Source organism: Hemicordylus capensis, chromosome 2 (genome assembly GCF_027244095.1).
Source record: "Hemicordylus capensis ecotype Gifberg chromosome 2, rHemCap1.1.pri, whole genome shotgun sequence".
Classification (NCBI taxonomy): Eukaryota; Metazoa; Chordata; class Lepidosauria; order Squamata; family Cordylidae; genus Hemicordylus; species Hemicordylus capensis.
In genome coordinates this window covers 318,485,644-318,508,513 of record NC_069658.1, presented here as the reverse complement: position 1 = coordinate 318,508,513, position 22,870 = coordinate 318,485,644, and the positions used below count along the sequence as shown (strand labels likewise).

The window sequence follows — 22,870 nt, the reverse complement described above, 5'->3', positions numbered from 1 at the left end:
ACCACTTTTTTTGCTCCAAGCACACCCCTACCAGGTGCTTCTGCAGCCATTGCTTTTGCTCTGGGCAGATGGAGTCAACAGCTGCCAGTCCTTAGGACTCTGAGGCAATGGGTGTTGGAGGCACTAGAGCAGACAGCAATATCATATATAAAACCCTTTTCCCAGCCCTCCTGCTCCTATTGCTGCCCAGCAGATCCACAGAGGTCACCATGGGAACTAGCATCCTCACCCTCACTGAAAGAGGCTACAAGGCATATGCTCAGCCACCAGATGTTTTCAGTCCCTGCAAAAGCGAGCCTTCTCATTTAGATTCATATCCAACTGTTGTGGCTCCTGGCATAGTAAATTAAATCTATTTAATAGTTTTTTAATCCCACTTCTGATAACAGATTCAAAATTGCTAACAAACATTATTATACAATTCAGTACAAAATTATGACAATGGGATAGAATTGTTGGGGGGACATGATGTTAAAGTCTCTCTCCAGTTCTCTGGCATTTCTGCTGCTGCCCCCTTTAGATGTCTGTGGCAAGCCCACATAAAAATAGCCTCGCCAAGTTGCCCTCAGAAGCGTGTTGGCCAGGAGCACCAGCTGTTTAGCTGAAAATAATCTCCAATAGTGTTGGCACGAATGAATGAATGAATGAATGAATGAATGAATGAAATGACTTTATTTGTTAGCTGCCCCATAACATATTGTTCTCTGGGCAGCTCACAACAGAGGATTAAAAGAGACAATAAAAACACATAACACATTAAATAATAACAGACAGAAAAGAAGAAAATAAAATACAAAATACAATACAAAGCAGCTTAAAAACTCATTTTAAAATTAGGTAAAAATCAGATCAAATCTGAAAAACTGACATTTAAAAGGCCTGGATGAGCAAAAATGTCTTTAACTGATGTCTAAAAGAAAGTGATGAAGCCTGGTGAACCTCACTGGGGAGACTACTCCATAAACAGGGTGCAACCACCGAAAAGGCCCTCTTAATAGCTGCCCGCCTCACCTCGTTTGGCAGGGGCACATGGAGGAGGTCCGCCTCCTCTGGGTATACCACTTGTATATCAAGTATATCAACAATGTATCTATATATTTATTTTTCCTGGATGTGCCGTGGAATGTGCGTCCCGGCAAACCAATATGATTGGCTGGGGAGCAGGCCAATGGCGGTGGCGGGCCTGGCACTGGGAGGCCAGCAGTGGGCCGCAGAAGCAGAACCGGTACTCAGCCCTGGCTGTGAAGGCGAGGCGGCAGTGGGCGAAGTCATGGTGGCACGGCGGCGGGGTCCACTGGAAATGGCTGGCACTGGGAGGCAAGTGGCGGGCTGCGAGGCTGGTACTTGGCCCGGCAGCAGGCCTGCGGGCCCAGCTGCAGAGGTGAGGAGGCAGCGGCGGGCTGGCAGCGGAGGCACCCATGGAGCTAAGGCGCCTGTGGGAGGCTGGGGCAGGAGGGAACCAGGCAGAGGAACTTCCCTGTTTGCCACCCAAGAGGAGGAATGGTGGCGGCGGGGGCCTTTTTGGCCGGCCGCCACCTGGTAAGGAGGGCCTGGCCTGTGGCAGTGGAGGTAAGGTACTCAGTGTGGGGAGGGGAGGGCAAGAGGGAGGGGGGGAGAAGGGCAAGAGGGAGGGGGGAAGGAGGGCAAGGGGGGAGGGAGAGCAAGGGGGAGGAGGAGGGGGAGACAAGAGAGTGGGGGAGGGAGAGGGGTGGGAGCAGGGGGAAGGAAGGGCAGGAGAGAGTGGGTCAGGAGGGGAAGGGAGGGCAGGAGAGAATTGGGTGGGGAGGAGAGAGCAGGAGAGAATTGGGTGGGAGAGAGGGCAAGAGAGAATTGGGTGTGAGGGCAAGAGAGAATGGGGTGGGAGGGGGAGGGGGGAGAATGGGGCAGGAGGGAGGGGGGAACAGCCGGTCGCAAAGAGCGCACAGATGCTCTGTGTGGGTCGGCTAGAATCACTTGATTTATAATTCACTGAGTAACAGCAGAGTAACTCTGGCCTAAGTTGAGCAGGCCTGATCTAGACCCATTTCAAACTAGCTTTCGGACAGGCTACAGGGTTGAAGACTGCCTTGGTCAGCCTAATGGATAACCTCCAATTGGGTATTGATAGAGGGGGAGAGACTCTGTTGATCCTTTTGGATCTCTTGGCAGCTTTCGATACCATCAACCACGGTATCCTTCTGGGTTGCCTGAGGGAGTTGGGATTGGATGGCACTGTTTTACAGTGGTTCCATTCCTATCTCTCTAGCAGATTCCAGATGGTGTCACTCAGAGACTGCTGTGCAAAGCGGGTGTTAATGTATTGAGTTCCACAAGGCTCCATACTGTCTCCAATGCATTTTTATACGATCTGAAAAGAAACCAGAGTATGTCTCCAACGTATTTTAACATCTACGTGAAATCAATGGGAGAGATAATCAGGCGATTTGGTGCAGGGTGTTATCAGTATGCTGATGACACACAAATCCATTTCTCCATATCAACTTCATCAGGTAATGCATAACTTCCCTAAATGCCTGCCTGGAGGCAGTAATGGACTGGATGAGGAATAACAAGCTGAAATTGAATCCAAATAAGACAGAGGTACTGATGGAGGGGTCAGAACTCAAGAGATGGTTCTGCCTGTTCTGAATGGGGTGACACTGGCCAGGAGCACTTTTTTAAAAATCAGCTTAGGTTGATATGTCAGCTATGCTCATTTCTGCAGGAAAATGACCTTAAAATAGTGGGACATATGTTGGTAACCACCAGGCTTGACTACTGTAATGAACTCTATGTGGGGCTGCCTTTGTACATACTCCAAAAACTAGAGTTGGTGCAAAATGTGGCAGCCAGACTGGTCTCCAGAGTAACCTGAAAAGAGCATATAACACCAATCTTAAAAGAACTGCACTGGCTGCACATTGTGTTTCCAAGCAAAATACAAAGTGCTGACTATTGCCTATAAAGCCCTCAATGGCTTAGGCCCAGGGTATTTAAGAGAGTGCCTCCTTTGTCATGAAACCTCCTGGCTATTAAGATCATCTGGGGAGGTCCAGTTACAACTACCACTGGCTTGTTTGGTGGCTACTTGGGGCATTCTCTGTGGCTGCCTGGGGCTCTGGAATGCATTCCCTGTTAAAATCAGAGTTTCTCCATCTCTGGCTGTTGTTTTTTTTTAACCCTTAAGACCCACCTGTTTTCTCATGTTTTTTAAATTAATTTTAATTGATTTTATATTGTAATTGTTTTAAGAATTTTATCCTGTTTTTATATTGTAGTTTAACTTGTGTACACCGCAGGGATGCACATGTCAGGTGGTATAGAAATATAGTTGATAAACAAACTACTGCAATGCTTCAACAGAAAGAGAGATGCTACCCTCAAAGTAGTATCAAGGGCATGAGTGCACATGGACAGGTGGCTCAAAGACAGCTACTCAAAAAAACATCCTTCCACACTAGCTATGGAATTACTGCCTCACAAAGATTATTACAATGTCTTTGGACTGTGCTTTCCAATAACACTTTTGCACCACACCTGTGGAAATTAGGATTCTAAACTAGTGAACCCTTTTCACAAGTGCACATTTTAAGTACTTACTCAATTTAACATAAAAATTAAAATACATTGCTGAGCTGGGTCTTAATACTGTAAGAAATTCAGAGTTTCCTGTGCAGGAAATATTTTTTATTCCTCAATAAAGAAGAGTACAAAGTTTGAGTGCTTTTTGATAATCAACTAGAAATAAAGATTGAGAACCAAAGATAGAATTAAGCTCATGAAAGGAGACTTTGTAAGTCCAATGAAAAGCCTAACTTTTTTGATCAGCTACTGTGAGACATTACCAGAGGGAGGCAGCAGAAACAAGCTATTCAAATTACTTTTGAAACCCTCCATCAGTTCCTGTTCAACAAAAGTAAGTCTAAAATCATCACTGACTCGCATAATCATTGTCACAGTTATTTGAACCCTGGCTATTGGATACAATTAATGCACTGAATTCATTAGATGCAAAAAAAAAAAAAAAAAAAATCCACTGGGGAAATTCCAGTGTTGGTGAGTCAAGCTTAACACATTTTTCTACACAAAATCATTTTTAGAAGCACTCAGTTTCATGCTTTAGTCATTGTTTCAAGTAACATGACGTCTTATTGAATGATTAAGTTCTTAATGCTTTTCATGTTTCCATTGTATTGACAAACAAATCAGTTTGTCCATACAGGAGAACCCCGTTATTGGCAGGGGTTGCATTTTGTGGGGGAGCCGTGGATACCGAATACGCAAATAACAGGGCATTAGAGCAATGGGAATTGGGAGGTTAGGCTCCCGGTGCAATAAATTGGAAAGAAATCGTGGTTGTTGCCCCTGGTTTTCCCCAGTCACCTCCAGATGCCTCCCAAAGTGCCTTACAAAGTGTTGCAAAGTGCCCCACTGCACTGAAATTGGCCAAAAATCTGTTTTTGCCCTGGTTTCAGCAATAAAATGGCCAAAAAAACGGCCATCACTCTAGCAATCAAAATGGTGGCCAGAAATGACCTCCAAGGTCATTTCCAGCGGATATGTGGGTTTAACCCTGTATTAACTTTTTTACATTAGACTGAGGTTGGGTGCTAATTACCAGACCGCAAATACGTAAATCTGCAAGTGCAGGACCTGCAAATAACGAGATCTTCCTGTACTGTATTTTCTAACACTGTGTTCTGGCTTTTGTTTTAATTCTCCAGATATTTACATAGGAACAAAGGAACATAGGAAGCTGTCATATGCTGAGTCAGACCATTGGTCTATCTAGCTCAGTATTGTCTACACAGACTAGGAGCAGCTTCTTCAAGGTTGCAAGCAGGAATCTCTCTCAGCCCTATCTTGGAGATAACAAAGAGGGAACTTGAAACCTTCTGCTCTTCCCAGAGTGGCTCCATCCCCTGAGGAGAATATCTTTCAATGCTCAAATGTAGTCTCCCATTCAAATGCAACCAAGGCAGACCCTGCTTAGCTAGAGGGACAAGTCATGGTTGTTACCACAAGAACAGCTCTCCTCTCCAATAAGGTTTTTTTTAATGTTATATTCCAATGCATTATTTTCCCTAGTACATACAGCAACCTTCAAAAGAAACAATATGTTGCTTTAAGCAAACATGTATCCATTTTAATACTTGGCGCAATTAAATGCAATTCAAATGAAAATCCCTGATGGCAATCCATATATGACAATCTCCAGTCTCCAAGAGGTTTACATTTATGTCTATTCTTGCTGTTCTAAAACCATTTTAGACAATACCATTTCAAACAAGAAAAAAAGAAAGACTGGCAGAGCAGGCTATGTTGAAGCAAATTATCTAGATTTGTTCCATGATGCCTCTATGTAGTGGAAGGATTTATAGCATGTGATATAAGAGGCACTTTTGCAGTGGTCAGGAATGCTCATCAAGACTGCAAGAACTGTACATAATAAACTGATTGATTGAATACTACTACACACATGGACAAATTTGTTGGTACCCTTACAGCTCATTGAAAAAGTGTTTTATGCCTCCTGAAAAGCAATTGCCCCATGTATACCTGCATGCCTTTGATATGTCATCGAGTAAAGCAAAGCAAGTGTGAAAAGAGATAAAGTATTCTACAAAGATATTTTAAAGTGGCCTGGACACTTTGTTGGTACCCCTAGAAAAGATCATAAATAATTGGATTAGAGTGATTTTTCAAATTAGCTGTTTTCTTTAATTAGTATCACACATGTCTCCAATCGTGCAATCAGTCATTCAGCCTATTGAAATGGAGAAAAGTAGTCACTCTGCTGTTTGGTATCATCGTGTGTCCCACAATGAACATGGACCAGAGAAAGCAAAGGAGAGAGTTGTCTGAGGAGATAAGAAAATTATAGACAAACATGTTAAGGGGCAAAGGCTATAAGACCATCTCCAAGCAATTTGATGTTCCTGTGACAACAGTTGCAAATATTATTAAGAAGTTCAAGGTCCATGGGACTGTAGCCAACCTCCCTGAATGCGGCCGCATGAGGAAAATCAATGGGCAGAAGGAGAGTGAGAATGGTAGACAAAAAAGCCAAGGACAACTTCCAAAGAGATACAAGCTGAACTCCAAGGTCAAGGTCCATCAGTGTCTGATCGCACCATCTGTCACTTTTTGAGTGACAGTGGTCTCGATGGAAGAAGACCCAGGAGGACTCCACTTTTGAAAGAAAAACATAAAAAAGCCAGACTGGAATTTACTAAAATGCATATTGACAAGCCACAATGCTTCTGGGAGAATGTTTTTTGGACAGATGAGACAAAACTGGAGCTTTTGGGCAAGTCACATCAGCTCTATGTCCACAGATGAAAAAATGAAGCTTTCAAAGAAAAGAACACCATACCTACTGTGGAACATGAAGGAGGCTGGGTTATGTTTTGGGGCTGCTTTGCTGCATCTGGCATGAAGTGCCTTGAGTCTGTGCAGGGAACAATAGAATCTCAAGACTATCAAGACATTCTGGAGCGAAACATACTACCCAGTGTCAGAAAGCTCTGTCTTAGTCGCAGGTCATGAATCCTCCAACAGGATAATGACCCCAAACACGCAGCTAAAAGCACCCAAGAATGGCTAAGAACAAAATATTGGACTATTCTGAAGTTGCCTTCTATGAGCCCTGATTTGAATCCTATCGAACATGCAGTCTGGAGAAGGCACCCTTCAAACCTGACACAGCTGGAGCAGTTTGCTTGGGAAGAGTGGGCCAACCTGTTGACAGGTGCAGAACTCTCATTGAGAGCTACAGGAATCACTTGTTTGCAGTGATTGTGCAACAAAAAAGGTTGTGCAACAAAATATTAGGTTAAAGGTCCCATCATTTTGTCCACGCCGTTTTCATTTGTGTTATTATTTGAAATATTCTGTTGCATCAAAACTCTAAAGCAAAGTCTGATTTTTGTTAAATGTGGAATAAACAATGATGGGTGCCAATTACTTTTGTCAGTTTCAAGTTATTTCAGAGACAATTGTGGGTTCTTCTTTTTTCGTGGAGGGGTACCAACATATTTGTCCATGTGTATATATAACAGAGTGCCCCAAACGCTCAGATGAAAGAAATTAAAGCAAAACAATCCCAAAATGAATCAAAATCTACTACACAATGATATTTGAATGTAAGAAATGTTGGACAATTTATCTAAATCTGCTATAGCATGCATGTAATACTTCTTTTTCTTTGAAAATCAGTTTGGTAAGAAAGGTTTTAACAGCAGCTATTAGCTGAGAGACACCTCCAGTCTCCAAAATATTTTTCAAGTGGAATATGAGTTTAAATGCCTTCACAGTAGTAATACACGACATTCTCTAGCCACCAGCTAGTGCCATCAGTGATTATGCATAGTTTGAAAAACATCTGCATCACCACACTAATAAGCAGTAACCCCCAGCTTTTCATATACTTACAAGGCAACCCTTTGCTTATCCAAGTTGTTTGACCCTGGCACCATTTTATAGATTTGAAGTAAATCTGTCAGCTTAAGTTACTTTGTGCTCAAAACTCACCTTTGAACGTGAAACCTTACAATGGTTGCCAACCATGTACTTTTCACTGACAGAATCAGACATACATTAGAGCGAGGGTGGGCAGACTTAAGGCTTCTGTGAGTTACTTTCCCCACCCCCAGATTCTTGGGAGCTACCAACATGAAACAGCAGCTTGGGCAGGCAGAACCAGTCAGAAGATGGTGGCTTAAGAGAGGCAGAACCAGTTGCAAAATGGCAGCTTGTACAAAAATTTACATCAACTGAATCAGGAATTTAATATCAAAACCACTGAATTAGAAGGTAGTTTTAATTCAGGACAGAAGGGAAGCAAGAGAGGTTGCTTTGTAGAGGAAGAAATTGGAGAGAAATTAATGGGAGATGAAGTAAACACAACCCTGAGCACCCAAAGGCCGGGGAATGATTATGAATGATGCAGTCTTGCCCCCTCTCAGCCAGCCAATCAGACTTGCAGTATAGACTGGAAGGGGAAAGCAAGTCCAAACACCTGGAGAGCTACTTTGGATAAGCCCAGGAGCTCCAAGCTACCTAATGCCCACCTTTGCATTAGAGTCAATGGCTGGCATCCTGACCAAGTTACTCATGAACAGTCCCATTGAAATTAATGGGGAACTATTCTTCTGTAATTTAATATGGATGTCAACCAATACATCTTTACCCTTTAGGTTAATCCATCATATAAATTAATATAAAACCTCTGAACCCAACATATACATATATGCTTAGAGGAACTTGAGCATGATCACTTTAGTCCTTCTTTGGTATATTTTGACAAAAAGTGTGTCCTAACAAAATGGATCAGCTTCGTCTCTGTGAAAAATATAGTAGCAACAGTTACTGTAAAGCACAGCGCTCCCACAGCAATGTGAATTAACCTTGCTATCCATCCTTTATCACAGCACAGGAATACCTACAAAGAAAGCAAACTTAAGTTATTGTTTGTCATGTTAACAATAATGATGTGATTCAACGGCAAACATTTGCTTCTCTTATTCCTACTTGCCAACCACTGCAAGGAAGGAAAGACAGGATAGCCTGCCTCTCTCCCAGGCTGTGAACCTATGTCCATTCACAGCAGAGGCAGGAAACAGGCTTCAGAGAGGAAGTGCAAGTGTCTCCTAACACACATATGAAAAAGCCCTTCTTCAAAGAACCTGCCTCCCAGTGGAAGGGTCAGAAAAATGTAAAATGTACTGAGGAGCATTAAAAGATTAACACTAAACATACGTATGAATACACAACTAGTAAAATAGCAGGAAAGGTTATACACCAACTATTTGGTTGACTAAACGTTTTCACTGCCTGCCTAAATCAAGAAGAGAGAAGCCTCTCAGATTTCCTAAAGAGGGTGTTCAAAAGTTGTGATACCACTATTGAGAAGAGCCTTCCGAAACCAGGTTGCTCACCTGTAACTATTGATCTGGAAGTGATCCGTTGCAGCCATAAGACTGGAGTTCTGCCCTTGCGTGGGACCATTCGGGCAGAATTGACCAGCTCCTCGAAATGCTTAACCTTTCGAGGTGCACTTGCTCAGTTTGGGCATGCTAGCGTTCTCTCCTAAGTTCCTGAAGGACCAACATTTGGATGCAATCATCGTATGGAAACAGACAACAGAACAAGGTAGTTCACCTGAAGTATTCTCATAACACACATTTTGTCACTTTGCATACTGCAGCGGGGCCAGAAGGAGGGTCTTATGATTGCAACGCATCACTTCCAGATCTATAGTTACAGGTGAGCAACCTGTTTATCTGGATTGTGATCCATTGCACTCATAAGAGAGGGTGACTAATGAGCTGTCAGTCTGGAGACGGGTGTAGTATGTTAAGGTGAGACCCTTTTCAACAAACCCCTCCTGAAATTGGCCTGAGCTGCAGAGCAAAGGTCCAAGGCGTAATGCTTGACAAAAGGTATGCTCAGAGAACCAGGTTGCTGGGGTGCAGATCTCTCTGAGCTTGATGCCAGCCATATGGACCACATAAGTAGCGTAAGCCCTTGTAGAGTGAACCCGTATGGTATTTGGAGGCTCTACTTTCTGGTACTTGTACACCGGGAGAATGAGTTCCACAATCCAGTGGGACAATCTTTGTCTGGAATTTTGGCAACCTTTCACTTTGCATAGGGAGTACACTTTGCATTGTACTGGCTGAGCGGGAGCTGTTGAATTGAAGAAATTATAGGAAGGGTCATCCACCAGGCTTCTTTAATACCAAACCAAGTGCAGAAGCCATCTCAGAGATCTGTTTGTGATCAGAATGAATCTCTTCATTAAGAGACATGTTGTCACCTGGCACCACCTTGATAGGGGGTGTCATCAGGAGCCAGTGTAGTGTAGCGGTTAGAGTTCTGGACTAGGACTGGAGAGACCCGAGTTCAACTCCCCATTCAGCCATGATACTAGCTGGGTGACTCTGGGCCAGTCACTTCTCTCTCGGCCTAGCCTACTTCACAGGGTTGTTGTGAAAAGAGAAACTTAAGTATGTAGTACACCAAGCTGTTCCAAGCTGGATCTGTCACAGTATGTACCATGAACCAGATCTGAGAGGCAGATATACAGAAAGGCAAGCACTTGGCTGAGAATCCGAGGGCAGCATTGAGCAGATGACCCACGCACAAGTCCACATTTGGAAATTCTGGGTTCAAAGTTTGTTCCTGGCATATGTCACAACCTAGTCCTGGGGAGTAGTGCGGAGAGTATAGAGGCAGGCATTTATCTGGGGGTTTCCAAGACAGTATTAGGCAGAGTCTTTGCCAGCAATCCCACTTCTGGAAGCACAGTGGGATTTGGATGCTTTAACCAGTTACATGAGTTCATAATCAAAACTAAAAAGAAAAGCAAGGGAAGTTTTGAGCAGGAAATTCCCAAGTTCACAAGAGTGGGGAGTAAATATGTTAATATCTTGTTATTGAGAGTGGAATTTAGTACACTCTAGGTATAGACACTGACAAAAGGACTTTAGGTGTTCCAATCCAATCAGTGTACAGAAGCTGCTCTGATTGCATTAGGGTGAGATCTAGTTGTCAGTTGAGATTTTTCCATCGTCCCAGGACCTTTACTTGCCTTATTCACAATTTAACCTGATAAAAAATGCAAGAGTGCTGAGTGTGGTTTCTGCCTCTCCCAGTCTCAAAGCACAGGAACCAGCATTACTGCTTTGCTTGCCTGAAAAGGAAGCTGACCATTGAATCACAAACGCCAGTCCCTGTAGCAGTCTGTTATAGGGATGTGTATGGAACTGGCGGGGGGGGGGATCATTAAGGGCAGGGGAGGGTGCACTTCCCCCCCACCTCCACTCTCTTAAAAACTGGTCCAGCGGGGCAGCAGCAGGGCAGCAGCGTACCTCCTGCTGCCCCATTTCCTCCTCGGTCCGGAAGTGACTGGAAGTACCCAATGTGCATGCAAGTGCGACTTTTTAACACTCAATCTGATCAATAATTCCTAAATGCATCATGACCAAGAAAAGCAGATCTTTCTCAGATTCACATTTACTATGATTCAAATTTACCGTATATAGTAATTAATCAAAAAACAAATAACGTTTGAAGTTGAAATCCTACACATTTTAAACTGTTCTTTTACTTCCCTTTTGCAAGCACATAAAAAAATGCTAGGACATATAGAGGTGCAGTTGAATAGCAATTTCACCCATTCATGGGCCACCTCCCTATATATCAATATAGTTATTGTGGAGGTTATTCAGAGTTTTATCCCCCCCACTCCCAAATTGGTATACAGTTTAAATAGCCACTCTCCCCACTTCTCAGCTGGTGCATGCAGACTTAAAGAAGTGGCACAAGAGGCACAGGTTACTGCACCCACTCTTACCTCTTGCACCACTTCTTTAAACCCCGCCCCGCATGCATCAGCTGAGAAGCAGGAAGAGTGTTAATTAAACTTTACACCTCCCCGCATTTCTCAGCTGACACTTGAGAAGCTTAAAGTTTTAATAGCTACTCTCCCCTCACAGGCCGCTCCATCTACTCTTGCCATGAGAGTGGATTGCTTAACTAGGGAACCTGCTTAACTAAGCACTCCAGTATCACAGTTTCTGCAAATCTTACTCCAGCGACATTAGAGGGCCGCCTGGATTTCATTTCTTGAACTTTCTTAGCAGTGTAATCTACACAAAATGACTTTGCTGAAGCAACAAAGGGTCTCACCTACTAGTAAGTTATATTTTTCACTTTTGTTAAATCGATAGTACTTTGCAGATTATTTCATAGCAAAAAAAGTAATCTACTGCTTGCCTTTTAAAAGAGAAGAAGAAGAGTATGCTTAATACAAGAAAACATTATTTTAGTCATCTGTTCTGGCAGAATGAAAGGACAGTTAGGAAAAAAAAGTGACTCACCTCTGAAACACCAGTGACCACTCCACTGATTATATAAACAACAATCAGCAACGGTGAGATAAGCAAGCCTTTTAAAGGCCTATAAGGGCTCTCTCCAAAATATCTGTAGATGTAGTGGATGCTATGTGCTATTCGGATCCCCATGTTGAAGCAGTTTGCAAGGATAAATCCTATGCTGCCTTGCCAATAGGTCAAAAAATAAGACATGCATAAAAATATGAAGGACAAAGCAAGCATGACAAAATTGTACCTAAAAAGAAAAGAAAGTCAAGCGAAACAGTTGATACATTTTCAATAAACATCTACTACTAGTGAAAGTCTTACAATTTACTTTCTAAGATGGAGGAAGGGGGAAGAGAGGAGAAAGTCACCTTTTTGAATAGTATATACAACAAACCTATGCCTAGTTTGTGCAAGTCTCACTGGTACCAAGAGAGTTTTAACTGGTTACAGGACTGCAGCCTTGCCCATAATGGTAGAACTATGGAGTGTCACAAAGAAAGCAACAAAACAAAACAGAAATATATTTAACCCATTAAATTCTGAGAATAGGAAGTATTCCAAAGAATAGTTTGAATACACTGATGATTCATCCATTTAATAATTCACAGTAGTTGACATCCTGGCTACATTATTAAACGGGAGTCCTACTGAATACTATAGTATCTTAGTTTGGATATCAGCCAGTATTTATAACACCTCATTTACCAAGTGCTAACAGCTGTTTACATACTTTATCCAATAAGTCATACAACAACTCTATAAAATAGATTGATATTATTATGCCCATATTATGGATGGGAGGCCGGGAGGTATATAGTCGCTTGCCTATGGCCACCACTTGAGTTAATGACCGAGCGGAGATTTAAAGTGGGAACTTGCTGACTTACATTCACAAGTCTCTTAACTACCACAAAGACATGTTTATTGCAGATTAGCTTTCCTAAGAAAGCTTCATTAGTAGATATTATATCTACTAAGTGATGCAATTATTCCTTAGGAGAGCTATTCTGTAATAAGCATGTCTTCAGTAATTAAGAGAATTGTGTATGTAAGTCAGCAAGTCTCCAGTTTAAATATCTGCTGTTATGAACAACATGGAGCACTTGGGAAATGTGTTAACATAAATTAAATACCATGCATTATTTATTAATAATAATAATTATTATTATTAATTATTATTATTATTAAATGGACAGATGATAATCAAGATTCAAAATTCTTTTTGTCTCAAACAAATACATTTTCAGTCAAATGACCACAGTGCTATAAACTGCAAATGAAGAGTAATGAAAATTCTTAAGAACATTAAGTATCAGTGAAATTACACATATGCCAACTAGAGCAGCTGGTCTTAAAATAACACTGATTATGTTGAATAGTGGTACTTGGCTCTTAAGTGATTGTCAATATTTATTTTTCTAAATGTGGGCTTGTAACAGTATCTATTTATGGCTCAGTAATAAAAATACTTACAAATATTGCCTTCTTCTCAATATGCATTTGAGTTACAGAAATGCTTTGCTGTACAACATGCAAAACACACTTTATCCAAAAACTTTCCTTCAAAAGGGTTCATATCTCTACTTGACTCACAAATCGTACTGTGTCAAGACAGCTTCATTAGTTCACAGACACATATCCAAAGGAAAAGTGAGCTAATAAGTAATTCATTAAAATGAAGATTAATCTAACATCATACCCTCAGACTAGAATGTTGTAATTATCATCTTCAAGGATGCTGTCCCACTAGAGGATACCTTTGCTGGTATTGTAGTTTCCAATTAATCACATCTGACAAATCCACAGCCTTAAAGGTTGTGACAAAAGCAAATAAAAACGAAATAATGAAAAGACCTCTCTCTCTCAATTGCACTGCGGCAGCAGCTGGCAGAGTGCATTGTATTATCCTAAATATATAACTCAAAACCTCAAAGCAGCATAGAGTTTAATGCTCATTTTCAGCAATGAACAAAAAAACCAAATCAGCCTGAAATGAACACTGATCCTATTCATCTATTTCAATGACTGCAACGCAAATTGTGGTTTGTGCTGAAGCAGCAAAAGAGGCATCTTCAGCTTAACAAGTGGGGTACTGGATAGACGAGACACAGCATTAGAACATCCCCACTATTACAAAAGTAGAGCAAGGGCATGGAAGAAAGGGCTTATGGGGCTAACTTTCATGCATTTGATGAAAACAAGTCTTGCTCCTAACCACCCTCCTGGTCACAATTGGCAACCTAGCAGGCTGGCGGCGGGGCGGGGGGCATGGCAGGGGCTTATTTTTCAAAAGTGTTTCACCACTGCAGTGGATTCAAACCTAAAAGAGCTGAGAAAAGTGAACCCGCAGTGGGCTGTTGTCACTTGTTTTTGGTTTTTTAAAAGGTCTACTTTCCTTAAGGAATGTAAGGTTATGAAATCACCCAGGTCTGTGCGTGCACGTCCTGCTATCATCTTCACAGTGCCTGGACCAATTTGAAATTTGGTACAGTTGTAGGGACACCTCAATGGCGTAATTTGTGATGATGTTATCTACTCCAATTCAAGATGCTGGATGTATGGTTTGAGGCAGAAGTGGACTAACATGTGAAGATGGCAATTATCAATTAAGATAAAGTAGGCAGATAGTTCTTACCAGAACTTCTTGTTTAGTCTGATGACAACCCAGGGCCATTTCCTGACTCATTCTAGACTTTCAAAAATGACAAGCAGCAGAAGTTGGCCGCAACATCGTGCTCCATGCTCCGAGGTGCTGTTGAAGCAACTGCTACAGCACCAAAAAAATTTCAAATGAAAAAAACCAGCCCCTACCCCCAGCACCATGGCAAGTACTAAAAAGGTGGGATGAAAATGTCACTTTATATCATTCCAGTAGCTATCCACCAGGGCCTGACATTATAACATTCATCATGTTTTTACTGCATTTTTTATTTTTACTTCCTGCAAGGAAGCCTTCACTTTTTGTATATAACGCAAACACATTTCTAAGATAAATCTGCGACTATTTGGTATTCATTTTATTATCTACACCAGCGATCTTCACTATTTTTCATGTGGGAACACTTTGGCGAAAAAAGTTCAATGTGAGAGCCATTTCCCACTGTGCTTTTCTCTGTGGTGGAAGACCCTTTATGGGAGACAGGCCCCCTCTTAAGAGCTCTATGGAGAAAGTGCTTGGAAGGACTACAATTCACAGCATTCCATGCATGCCTTCCAAGAGGGATGCAGCAGTTCAAGAGGGCTCAATTCCCCCTGAAGGAGCCTTGCCAGAGCTGGGCAAAGCACCAATGGGAATGGTCGCTAGTGGTGGGAACAGTCACCTCCTCATCATGCCAGTGGAACTGTGCAGAGTATTCCGCTTTGGTCAAAGTTTCGCACAGGCCCAAAAAACAATGAGTCGGGGAGCTGCACTTAGGGCTGATACTAGGGGCCAACACTGGCCTGGAGCCTTACAAAGAAGAACACTGATCTAAACCTACAATCAAGGTGCACACAGTTGTAAGTATTGTTTGTTATTTTAAAAATATAGGCAAATTCTCTATTCCAATTGAAATATCTCATACAAGTATTTCAGAATGAGTTATTTTAAATAACATTTTCTACGACAATGAAATGAGTCAGAGTCAGTAATAACATACATAAACCAACCCTTTCTTTATGCAAAAACTGAAGAGTCTAGACAGAAAGGACAATTAGCTATGAAGTGCAAGAAACTGAGGAGGAGGATATGCATTCAATTTAGTCAGAGATACCTGTCACAGGCTTAGAACTGCAATATGTAAAATGCAAAAGGGGAATTAACAATGAGCTTCATAATAATAGTATTTGAATTATGATGGCTATATGAACAGGCACACAGGCACTAATTAAAACTCCTAATACTAAAACTCTTTGTCCCCTGCTAACTCGGCAAGAGCTACCTTTTACAGTGGTGACTCATATTTAGCAGAGGTAGAACTGTCCCTATTCAGCCTAGCATAACATCTCTCCAGTGGCTGTGCTAATGTCTTCTGTTTTTATCCTACTCTCCAGTAGGCTTATGAGATCACCCAGCATTTCATGTGTCCATGTGTGTGCTCGCCCCCCCCCCCCCCGCCATCAACTTCGCAATGCCTGGATCAATATGAACCAAATCGGGTACAGTTGTAGGGATACACAGAAAAACCTCAATGACATAGTTTGTGATGATCTCATCCACCCCGATTCAAGATGGTGGACGTGTAAACTTTTTAGGTGCAAGTGGGCTAACTTGTGAACCACCTAACTGATTTGAACCAAATTTGCTACAGCTGTAGGGGCACATAGGGACACCGCAACTACGTAGTTTGTGATGATGTCATAGACACCAATCCAAGATGGCAGATGCATGAATGTTTGAGACGCAAGTGCAGTAAACTGAGGACAATTTGAACCAAATGAGGTACAGTTGTAGTGAGTGACACACAGGGACACCTCAATGGTGTAGCTTGTGATTATGTCATCCACTCCAATCCAAGATGGTGGACGCATAAACTTTTGAGGCACGATTGGGCTGTGAACTGCCTAACCAATTTGAAACAAATTTGCTACAGCTGTAGGGGTACATGGGGAAATCTCATTGCCATAGTTTGTGATGATGTCATCCACCCCAATCCGAGATGGCAGATGTGTGAACTTTTGAGGCACAAGTGCACTAACTTGAGAACTGTCTAACTGATTTGAACCAAATTTGGTACAGTAATGAGTGACACACAGGAACACCTCAATGGTGTAGTCTAATGATTTTATTTTTTACATTTTATATCCTGCTCTTCCTCTAAGGAGCCCAGAGCAGTGTACTGCATACTTAAGTTTCTCCTCACAACAACCCTGTGAAGTAGGTTGGGCTGACAGAGAAGTGACTGGCCCAGAGTCACCCAGCAAGTATCATGGCTGAATGGGGATTTGAACTCGGGTCTCCCTGGTCCTAGTCCAGCACTCTAACCACTACACCATGCTGGCTCATGATCATGTCATCATGTCTTGGATGACAAATGATGTCATCCAAGACAGAGGATGCGTGAACATTTTAGGTGCAAGAGATCTAATCTGTAGACCTCCATTTGAACCAAATTTAGTCCAGTTGTAGAGATAGTGAAAAGAAAGTAGGCAGAATAGTTCTTACTAGAACAACTTGTTTGTTTTGGTTTAATTTAAATTTTTAAAAAAGATTATGAGCCCTTTGGGAACAGGTAATCTTCTATTCTCTTTTGCTTTGAGAACCTTTTTTTCTGAAAAGAGGTATATAAATATTTTAATAATAATACTGAAAATGCTTAACTTTTACAATTAACCCATGATGAGTAATATTCCATGTTAGAACTTACACCCAGAATTACCTCTTAATGAACAGAGTTGTTTCATGTTGATTATGAGCAAATGCTCTACCAGCAAGCATACGTTTTACAGAACTTCAAACTGATATTTCAAGAATTTTTAAAGTGGCTAAATCAGGCCTAAGACTTAGCATAAAAAAGCTAAAGCTCAACCCACCCCTTGGTATGTAAGAAATCTTGGCTTGGATCGCTAGATGCATGAACAAAATGATGCATCTAAATGCACTGTAAAGTTTTTCCCATCCCTTCTCCCCACAGCAGTCCCCTATGGCTCCCAAAAAGCCACTCTTGAAGGAAGAGTAACCCTCCAGAAGCCATGGAATGGGGACATGGCTGTAGTGGAAGCAGTAAACAGATACAAATCAGCTCTCAGAAGTGAATCTCTCTATCCAAGCCACATTATACTGTAACTAATGCATACACAGTATTTATTCTCTTGTAGGATCATTCCCACTAGTGATTTCCAATGCCTGGATATCTAGGGCTAGTGTAATAAATGTAATAATAAATAGTGTGCAAGCATACAGGCAAACCTCATACACAGAACCACTGTTTTAGTTGTACACCACCCAGAAACGCTGGTTTTGGACAATATAGAAATATGTTAAATAAATAAATATAATATAATATATGAATTCAGAGGACTTTGGCTTAGTTCAAATCACTGTTGGGTAAAACAAACCAGGATCCAATCATAGAGCCTGATCAATTACCTAGATATGGTTTGAAGAAACCACAGTTTCCCAAGTTTGTACATAATGTGGAACTGTGGTATAGTTAGTTCAAACAAAAAAATGGACATCTTAAATTTCCTCCTCGTGGATAGAGCATGAGAAGAGGGGAGGTTGAACTTAAAACTCTCTGAGGCGCATTCCTGTAGTGCAGAACTATGGTTTCCTCCTTCATCTGAAACAGGTTTCAAATTAAGTGTGGGCTTCAGAACCATTCACACTCACAACCCCTCCCTCCCATGTTGTTTTCTGTGCAAACAACAAACAACGTCTGCCTGGCGACTCAAGCTGCTTCACTTTGAGAAGCCTAATTAATATCAAAAATTAAAATATTAGTTAACTGTATATCTTATGAATCACCACCTTATGTGTGAACAGGTTATATATGTGGATTGCCTCCCTGGTAATTGGTGAACTTCAGAGTTGGATCAGATTCAGCAGTTCATGGCTGTAGAAAAGCCATTTACATCAATAACGCATTCAAACATGAGTGGGGATTACTTACAGAACTGATTGCATTTTCTAGTAATGGGATTTATCAGGCAACTCTTACTCACATTATTTTGAGGGATGCATCTATAGGATTAAGTACATTATTTTTTCTAATACGAAGATACAGGTAAAATACAGAAGCAACCTAAAAGCCAAAAATAGGGCAATACCTTTATTAGGAAAGGAAAGATTGTGCCGTCAAGTCGGTGTCAACTCCTGGCGACCACAGAGCCATGTGGCTTTCTTGGTAGAATACAGAAGTGGCTTACCATTGCCTTCTCCCGCACAGTATGAGATGATGCCTTTCAGTACCTTCCTATATCACTGCTGCCCGATATAGGAGTTTCCCTTATTCTGGGAAACACACCAGTGGGGGATTCGAACCAACAGCCTCCTGCTCACTAGGCAGGTTGCTTCCCCACTGCTAAAACCTAGGGATGTGCACGAACCTGTTCGGAGGCCCTCTTACAGGCCTTCCAACAAGTTTGAACACTGCCAGGTTCAAAGGTTCAACACCGGGGGGGGGTGTCTCCCTTTAAGGGTGGGAGAGGATGCACTTCGGCCCCCGCCCCCCCACATTTCCCCTGCCAGTGCTCGGTTTCCTAAAAGTCTGTTGGGGTGGCAGCGTACCTCCTGGATGCCCTGTTGCCTGCTTTACCGCTTCAAGTACTTCCGGTTACTTTGGGTAAAGGGGGCAACAGGGCAGCAGTGAGGTACGCTGCCACCCCAATGGACTTTTAGGGGAAATGCGGCCAGGCGGGTAAGTGCACCCTCCCCCACCCTTAAAGTTATCTCCCCCGCCAGCATCGGACCGGCCCCCGCCGGTTCCATGCACATCCCTACTAGGACCAGCTAAAACATCACACAATTGTAAGCAATTTCTTTGCACTGCAAACTATTTTGAGATGTTCTAGTTGGTTCAAATAAATGTTTTAAAGATAAGAGAGAAAGGGAGATAATTTTTTTTTTAAAGAATAGTTTACAATATCACTTAATATAGCTTTTTAACCCACCTGTCCACTTCTTCTTTAGACATTGAAGCAAATGTAAAACATTCTGTTACCCCATTAACAGCAAGCAGCAAGACGTATAAACTATAGCAACGCAGAAGATTTGGACCTGAAAAAGGAAACCTCTTATTATCTACCATTATGAACTAATGAAATAAACATATTGATTCACTATAACACAATTCCAGGCTGTCAAGTTTCAGTCTATTTTTTAAAAAAAATATATTCCTATGATATCTGAACAGCAAAATACAGTATACATTACTTCACTTCAGAGCCCCCTTAATATGAAGAGGTGGTAGTTAGCAGCTCATATGAGGATTAAATAATGCTGCGCTTTAACAACAACAACATTTGTACAAAATTGTCAAGTGCACAAATCACTTTACATGCAATGGCTTGCATATGGCCATCTCATGGCAGAGGCAAGATTCAAAGCAGACACTTCCTTTTTTAAAATTCTGTATCTCAGCTATACTTGCGCTCAATCAGGGCGGGGGGGCTACGACATGCTTAAAACTGAAATAAGGTCCACTATGCTTACAAAATAATCTGCAAAAGGATTATGGTTAAACACTTTGGGTTTATTAGTTACTGATCATCCAACTTTCTCAGCCTAAGAAAGCTACAGAGAAGCTTTGTGATAAAAATAGGAAAGCTGTTTAGCACTGAAGACCTATCATAAGACAGATGTCTACAGCTGATCTGCATATAATTAACATAATTTATATATCATGTTCCTAAACATGGCAGATGTTAAAGTGCAACTAACTGACACATTGTACTTATTCAGAAATTAATTTCAAATCAAAATATTGAGGAAGGCCTTAACAAAACTCTGATAAATTGATATATTATTGACCATGGTGTCCTTCCTTCTGGGGCGCCTGAAGGAGTTGGAAGTGGGAGGCACAGCTTTGCAGTGGTTCCACTCCTCCTCTTGGGCAGGTTCCAGATGGTGTCACTTGGAGACTCTTGCTCTTCAAAACAAGAGCTCTGGTATGGAGTCCCACAAGGCTCCATACTGTCTCCAATGCTTTTTGATATCTACATGAAATCATTGGGAGAGATCATCAGGAGATTTGGTGCAGGGTGTTATCAATATGCTGATGACACCCAAATCTATGTCTCCATGTCAATTACATCAGGAAATGGCCTAACTTCCCTAAATACCTGCCTGGAGACAGTAACGGGTCTCCATGAAGGAAAACAAACTGAGGCTGAATCCAAGCAAGACAGAGGTACTCAATGTGGGAGGTCAAGACCTAGGAAGTGGGTTAGATCTGCCTGTTCTGGACAGGGTTGCACATCCCCAGAAAGAGCAGGCACATTGTCTGGGAGTATTTCTGGACCCAAACTTCTCCCTGATTTTTCAGGTTGAGGCAGTGGCCAGGAGTGGTTTCTATCATCTTCAGCTGATTTGCCAGCTAAGTCTATTTATCGAGATAAACAACCTTATGGTCGTTTGGATGCTGGAAACATCCAGATCTGACTACTGCAATGTGCTCTACGTAGGGCTGCCTTTGTAAGTAGTTCAGAAACTGCAGTTAGGACAGAATGCAGCAGCCAGGTTGGTCTCCAGGGTTGCCCGAAGAGATCATATTTTAAAAGAACTACACTGGCTGCCAATAAGTTTCCGGGTGAAATACAAAGTACAGGTCATTACCTATAAAGCCCTAAATGGCTAGGGTCCAAGGTATTTAAGAGAACGCCTTCTTCTTCATTAACCCCACCACCTATTAAGATCATCTGAGGAGGTCTGGTTGCAGTTGCCACTGTCTTGGTTGGTGGCGACTCAAAACCAGGCCTTTTCTAGAGTTGCTCCAGGACTCTGGAATGCACTTCCTAATGAAATTAGAGTTTCTCTTTCTCTGGATGTTTTTAAGAAGGACCTGAAAACATACCTGTTTAGTCAGGCTTTTAGCTTTTAGTTTTAGTTTACAGTTTTAGTGTTTGTATCTGTATTTTAAAATGTTTTAACTGTTAATGTTTTAATGGGTTTTTTTCTATTGTGAACTGCCCAGAAACTTTGTTGTACAGGGCGAGGCGGGGCAGAAAGGAAAAGAGAGGAGAGAGAGGAGAGAAAAGAGAAAAGAGAAAAAAGAAAGAAAAGCTTTTCATGGAGTCAGACCAATGCTCCCTCTAGCTTGGCACTGTCCACCACACCTGGCAGTAGCTCCCCAGAGTCTCCAAAGAAGGCTTTTCCCAACAGAGTCTCCTGCAATCTTTTAAATGAAGATGTAGGAACTGAACCCCGGACCTTTTGTAAGCAAAGAATGTGTTCTATTATGTAGCTTTCAGAATCTGAGGCACTGGCAGACTTTGAAACAGAATTCAGATCCACGTGTTTAACTGTAGAACTTCCCTGGTGCAATGTTATCATCAGAGCTCTCTGGAAGTCATGACTTTGAATAAGAAATTGGCAGGCATCTGCCATTACCAAGAGCGCCTCCATTATCTATTAATGAAGGTGGAGCATCAGGCTGCTCTAATTTATTGTTCCGTTTCTATACCACCTTTCAAAAGGCATCCCAAGCAAGTTTACAAGGGTTAAAATTGTTTAATGTAGATACATAGCACGGTTGGGGTTGAGGAAATGTTAGGCTAGAGGCATGTTCTGATCTGGTAGGGCATCAGTTCAGATGGCATTTAGATCTGGAAGTAAAAATAGTGGTTTTTCTTAGGCATATGTATTTGAACTTTTAGAATCCAAGGTATAGTTTCCAGGTTTATTTGAGCCATGCAAGTACAGCACTAGTTGTAATGGAGTGTTGTGACATACACTTGGACTGTTCAGGACATAGTTTCTGTGTAACTGTCTTCTTCATTTTCTTCTGCTTCATTTCAACATGCTTCATTGCTAGCATGTTGCTGATGTTGTCCTGATTAGACATACTGTATTCAATAGTGAATGGCATCCTGTTGTCCAGTACATATGACTGATTATGTGCCGTCAAGTCAGTGCCAACTCTTAGCGACCACATAGATAGAATCTCTCCAGGATGATCTGTCTTCAGCTTGGCCTTTAAGGTCTCTCAGTGGTGCATTCATTGTTGTCGTAATCGAGTCCATCAACCTTGCAGCTAGTCATTCTCTTCTTCTCCTTCCTTCAACTTTTCCCAGCATTATGGACTTCTCAAGGAAGCTGGGTTTTCACAGGTGTCCAAAGTATGATAGTTTGAGCCCGGTCATTTGTGCCTCGAGTGAAAATTCTGGATTGATTTGTTCTATGAGCCATTTGTTTTCCTGGCTGTCCATGGTATCCTCAAAAGTCTTCTCCAGCACCAAAGTTCAAAAACATCAATACTTTTTCTATCTTGCTTCTTCAAAGTCCATCTTTCGCATCCATGGAGCATCACAGGAAAAAAACATTGTCTGAATGATTATAATCTTTCTAGGTATAGCCATGTCACAGC

General features: G+C 41.8%; 1 protein-coding gene across 3 annotated transcripts in view; it reads right to left on the bottom strand.

The window, feature by feature from the left end:
- Window positions 1–653: 653 nt before the first annotated feature.
- The window catches only part of RFT1 (RFT1 homolog), a 46,091-nt gene continuing 23,874 nt past the window's right edge, over window positions 654–22,870 (bottom strand). The window contains exons 11-14 of one of the 3 annotated variants that reach the window (XR_008316799.1): window positions 19,458–19,563; window positions 11,865–12,114; window positions 8,919–9,077; window positions 8,389–8,422 (exon numbers count right to left, since the gene is read on the bottom strand). Coding sequence is in view for 2 of the 3 variants with exons in the window: in XM_053299090.1 (XP_053155065.1) it covers window positions 8,255–8,422; window positions 11,865–12,114; window positions 19,458–19,563 (524 nt within the window). In the remaining variant the exon portion in view is untranslated. Of the gene's footprint in view, window positions 8,423–8,918; window positions 9,078–11,864; window positions 12,115–19,457; window positions 19,564–22,870 lie in introns of all 3 variants that reach the window. The other 2 variants (XM_053299090.1, XM_053299091.1) reach the window with 2 other exon arrangements.